Below are 4,980 nucleotides of genomic sequence, written 5' to 3'. Positions count from 1 at the left end.
CTGCAGGGAGGAGGGAGAGGAGGCAGATGTGATAAATGTATTCAGGAGCCTCTAGGGGAGAACCATCAGAGATTTTAAGTGCTGGAAGCTGCTGTTTCACCCTGTGAAATCTTCTAAACACCAAAGTGCTAACCACTGGTTTATTTTGATACCCTGTCTCTATCTCGAAAAGAAACATGAAGATGCAAAAATCCAATAAGCTGCCAACAAGCTCTAGTGTTCAAATGGTATTTTGGGGTGCATTGTGGTATTCACGAAAGTGAGGCACCAGTGTTAGCTTGAGGTATAACTCAAGTGTTGCTCCCAACCTGACAGCTGTCTGCACTCAAAAATCTCTAGCTTGAGTTAGGTGGTACTTTAAACCCTAACTAGCTGGTCTGTCAGAGGGTGTAGGTTGAAGCTCTCGTGTAGGTGGAAGCTCTTTTCTTTTGAGAAGAGGCTGCTCTCCTTTTATAGATGTTCGTTGCTGTTGTTGAGGCACCTTTTTGTTTTGGCCCAGTTAGAATTTTCCCTAATAAGGTTGTCCCATGCCCTCACGCACATGCAATAAGGCCTTCCATACCCCACCAATGGATATCATTATTTGTATTAACATCTCTCTATATTTAAAGATGTACAGGTTTACCTGGAGTATCCAAAGCAGCAGCTAAAGGAAAAGGACGTTAACATGGCAGTTTGTGCTTCATTGGTAGTGGGTGGCATGTAAGTTTTGCCATCTCACTACATCGACACTCTGGAGCCATACCAAACTCCGCTGCTGCTTCTCAGGTGGCTAAGAAAGGGGTGGCTTTTCTTCAGTAATTGATGGAATGATCCCTATATATCCCTTCCTTACCTCTATAGTGCTACCGGGAGGCTTCAGGACTGTTATCCGGCTACAGCATCCCCTGTAGCTTATGTACTGATGTACTTGGCATTGATTACTATGGCTTGTAGAAGCTTTTTGTCAGATAAGATGACTGATATGGGCACATGGGGAGTATTTGGTACTTGGTACTGCTCTGCTCAGTGGTATAGAGTCAGCTAGCCCACTCCCCTCTGAGTTTTATATTTTCACGTTCTGACCTTGCAGCATCATGGACTTATCTAGTATCTTGATGAGATTATGCAACGTTGTGATGCTACCGATGAACACAAAATCACAATGCTGCAATGCCCAAAAACAATCCGGGGGACTCTTTGCCGTATAAACCTGATTCACACACTGATGGACATCAGGATGATCCCATTTTTGTTAAAAAAAATACTAAAATGAGGAATATCTAATATTTTACAAGTGGCAAGCTCCCTCCAATTTTGAGGGGTTGTCTGCACTATTGCCTGTGGCTCCCCCATTACTGTGGACCTTGCGATGCCTAGAGATTGCACAGCTTGGAAGTCAAAACGTAGAGTGACCGCTAACTCAGACACATCCAAATGCCACTATTCTATATTCTGGGCATAAGCCCACTCTGCCATTTTTGTAAAATCATGTTCTTGGCGATCGTTGCAGTCCTCAAAAACCAAAGTCTTTGTGGTGGCGTGAAACCCTGTGCAACAGGTGCACTCCTAGAGCGAGCTGCTGCTTGTTTCTGTTACATAAGGGCTATGAGTTCTACAGTCCTATATTCTCAGTGGTGAGGTTGGTGCTTTGGGATAATACACCAACTGCTCCCAGCCTTCCCTCTAACAGCCTGTTTTAGAAGAGCCTATTAAGAGACAAATGCCTCAGAAATTGAATGACCTCTTACCACTGGAAGGGCCCTTGGTGATCCGGATTGGCCCAGCAGTGATCCGATGGATTTTTGTTTCTAGTATCTTCCATGGCGAATCATTGCTTTTGAAGGACCTGCACCCTGAAGGGCATAGCCTGGACCTGCTCAAGCTGCGACACAGCTTCACGTCACAAGTTACAAACACCTAGAAACAAGGACAGCTGGCTTTAAGTCCTAGCAGCCTACGCCAACTCTCAGTCAGCAATGTAGCTCCAAGCCTCCTCTACCACAGCCTGGGAATTTTGACTATTCATGGTTCTGTGGCAGAATTTTCCCCTTGGATACACACTGCAGTTTTGCCATTTGTGTTGCTCACTCTCCTGCATATTCCTGTATTTTGGGTGTGTATGAAACAAAGACCATTTTTGTGAAAAGGTTGTACCGTTTTTCAACCAGCTGTGTTGCAGATGTTTCTGTGCGGCACTGTTTATGCCTGTATTTCTGTGCATGTGCAGGGTGGGGACTGACTTGTAGGCATAGAGGAGTTAATTTTCAGGAGCTGGATGGAGGAGAGTTTCTTTCATGTTTTACATGCTCTGTGGGAGGAGGAAGCTAGAAACCAGATCACACATTTTTCAGAAGTATATGGGGTGTGAGAACTTACATTAGCGCCATGCATGTATGGCTGTGTGCCTGCGGGAGCTCTCTGGGTATGTAGGAAGAGGCATGGATGTGTATTCTTTTTCTCTGTGTCAGTGAGGGAACTATCTCTGTATTAATTTGTAGGAGGTGGATGGGAGAAGGTGTGTCCTTCATGTTTCTAATGTGTCCATTCTGGAGGAGCCTTTATACCCTATTTGCCCAGTATCAAGGCCTGTGGAACACCCTGGGTTCTCATCCCAATATCTCCCAAGAGCCCAGGGGTGTGGCAGTACTGAGCTGTCAGCTGTAGTCATATAAGAAGGAGCAAGGTGGTGAATCACCTCAGGAACGGTGTCGGCTACTGAGGAGAGCCTGAGGCTGTACACTTTGTCCTTGGAATCTTCCGGAATCACTTCTTTGGCTGCCTTGTAATTCAAGCATCTGCAAGGAAAAACTACCATGAATAACTTTGCGACCAGTGTGGTCATTAACAATTGGTACCTCAAACCAGGGATTAATCAGTCTTGACTTTTCTATTTCTATATACATATGCAGGGAATGCTGTTAAAAATTCAGCCCAGATTCTGTGCTGTGCAGCTGAGAGGAGTGTCCGCCGGCCAGGGAGCTGTATTCTCTAGCTCAGAGGTGGGCAAACTGGCCCGCGGGACCGTCCTGCCTGGCCCTTGAGCTCCTGGCCGGGGAGGCTAGCCAGGGAGCTCCTGGCCGGCCCCTCCCTTGCTGTCTCCCCCTCCCCCGCAGTCACGCCGCCCGGGCAGTGGGGCTTTGAGCTCTTGCTGCTCTGAGCGGCATGGTAAGGGGTGGGTGGGGGTTGGATAAGGGGCAGGAGGTCCTGGGGGGGTGGGGCAGTTAGGAGACAGAGAGCAGGGGGCGGTTGGATAGGGCGGAGGTTTGGGGGGGCAGTCAGGGGACGGGGAACAGGGGTGGTTGGACAGGGGGTGGGGTCATGGGAGGCCTGTCAGGGGGCGGGGGTGTGGATGGGGTCGGGGGGGCAGACAGGGAGCAGGGGGGGTTGGATAGGGGGTGCGGTCCCACAGGGGTGGTTAGGGGTGGGGGGCAGTCAGGGACAGGGAGCAGGGGGGTTGGATGGGGGTGGGGTCCCAGAGGGACGGTTAGGGGCGGGGGGTCCAGGGAGGGGGCAGACAGGGGACAAGAAGCAGGGGGGGGTTGGATGGGTTCGGGGTTTTGAGAGGGGCTGTCAGGATGTGGGAGGGGGCGGGGACCAGGCTGTTTGGAGAGGCACAGCCTTCCCTACCCGGCCCTCCATACAGTTTCGCACCCCGATGTTGCCCTCATGCCAAAAAGTTTGCCCATCCCTGCTCTAGCTTGTTGCATTCTGGCCACAGTACTGGCTTGCTCTAACCTTCACCATCTGGTTACAGGCTGCCAGGGACCATCTGCCAGCTGCAGATACACTCTAGTCACACCCATACTGCCCTGATACATCCCCTGTGCCAATGGGAGTATGGGCTTCATATGTCATGAGAGGACCAATATTAGGGCAAGAGGGGAGGAGTGCTGTCTGCCTGGCCCTGTCAGTCCGTAGCACCTCTACTGAGCCTGACAGTGCCAATAGTGAAGGTGATTGTTGGTGGTACAGATGGAAGTGGACTGAGACAATCAACTCTTCTCACAAAGGCCACTGATAGACCTCGGAGATGGTCATGAAGGCACTTAGTGACTTAGGCTGGATTTGAACTAGTGATGTGGAGGTGAAAGGCTCTTACCCTTTTTGTATGATGAAGATGCCATTGGAAGAGTCCTGGTTGCCTAGGACCTGACAGGATTGCACCACCAGCTGGGCATCAGCCAGGTCGCTCTTGGCCGACACGCTGATAAATAATTGGTCATTGACACTGGCATTAATGGAAGCCCCCTGTTCTAATGACCTCATCCCACCTGCAGTCTGTGTGCTGAATCTAATATCAAAGCTGAAGTTGCCAAAGCCTTTATCTGTGGGGCCCACAAAAGGGCAGTAGGTGCTGCCAGCTCCCTCCTCCTGTTTGGTGTATTTGCAGCTCACTGGGATGGCCAGGGTTTTCTTGAATGGACTGGACAATGCTCCTTGGTGTCGACCAATTATTTTGTTGGTGAAGATGAAGAAAGGTGGATCTTCCTGCAAAAACAGGAAGGGACAGAGATGTCAGAGTAAGAGTGAGGGGTTGAACGTTAATGTCCCAAAGACTTGGGGGAACACTTTCTCTGATGCAGGAGGGATTTCCCCAGGGAATTCCCATTAGCGTTTACAGAAATCTCAACTGCATTCATGGTGTAGAGGGTTTCAGAGGAAGGATGATCTCATGGCTACGGCACTGGGCTAGGATTCAATCTGGAGTTCTGGGCTCTGCCACAAGTTTTCTGTGTGACCTTGGGCAAGTCATTTAAACTCTGTGCCCTAGTCCCCCCTGCCCCTTGTATAATGGAATAATACTACTCCAGTTCTTTCAGATTTTGTCTGTCTTGTCTATTTAGACTGTATGTTCTTTAGGACAGGGACTGCCTCTCAGTGTGTGTGTGTACGTGTACACACACATACAGAACCTAGTACAATCCAGCCAGCAGCTGGGGGGTCTGACATATGTCGTTTTGCTGGTTATGCGCTTTGTCTCTCCAGTGCTTACTGGCT

At 49.5% G+C, this 4,980-nt stretch overlaps 1 protein-coding gene across 1 annotated transcript in view; it reads right to left on the bottom strand.

The window, feature by feature from the left end:
* LOC102931983 overlaps positions 1–4,980 on the bottom strand; it is a 35,572-nt gene that overhangs the window by 9,176 nt on the left and 21,416 nt on the right. The window contains exons 11-13 of the mRNA XM_043548551.1: positions 4,082–4,470; positions 2,678–2,777; positions 1,731–1,899 (exon numbers count right to left, since the gene is read on the bottom strand). Coding sequence (XP_043404486.1) covers positions 1,731–1,899; positions 2,678–2,777; positions 4,082–4,470 — 658 coding nt within the window. The remainder of the gene's footprint in view (positions 1–1,730; positions 1,900–2,677; positions 2,778–4,081; positions 4,471–4,980) is intronic.

The sequence above is a fragment of the Chelonia mydas genome, chromosome 6 (genome assembly GCF_015237465.2).
Source record: "Chelonia mydas isolate rCheMyd1 chromosome 6, rCheMyd1.pri.v2, whole genome shotgun sequence".
In the NCBI taxonomy this organism is placed as follows: Eukaryota; Metazoa; Chordata; order Testudines; family Cheloniidae; genus Chelonia; species Chelonia mydas.
The sequence above is the reverse complement of the archived record's forward strand: the minus strand, read 5'-3'. Positions and strand labels throughout refer to the sequence as shown.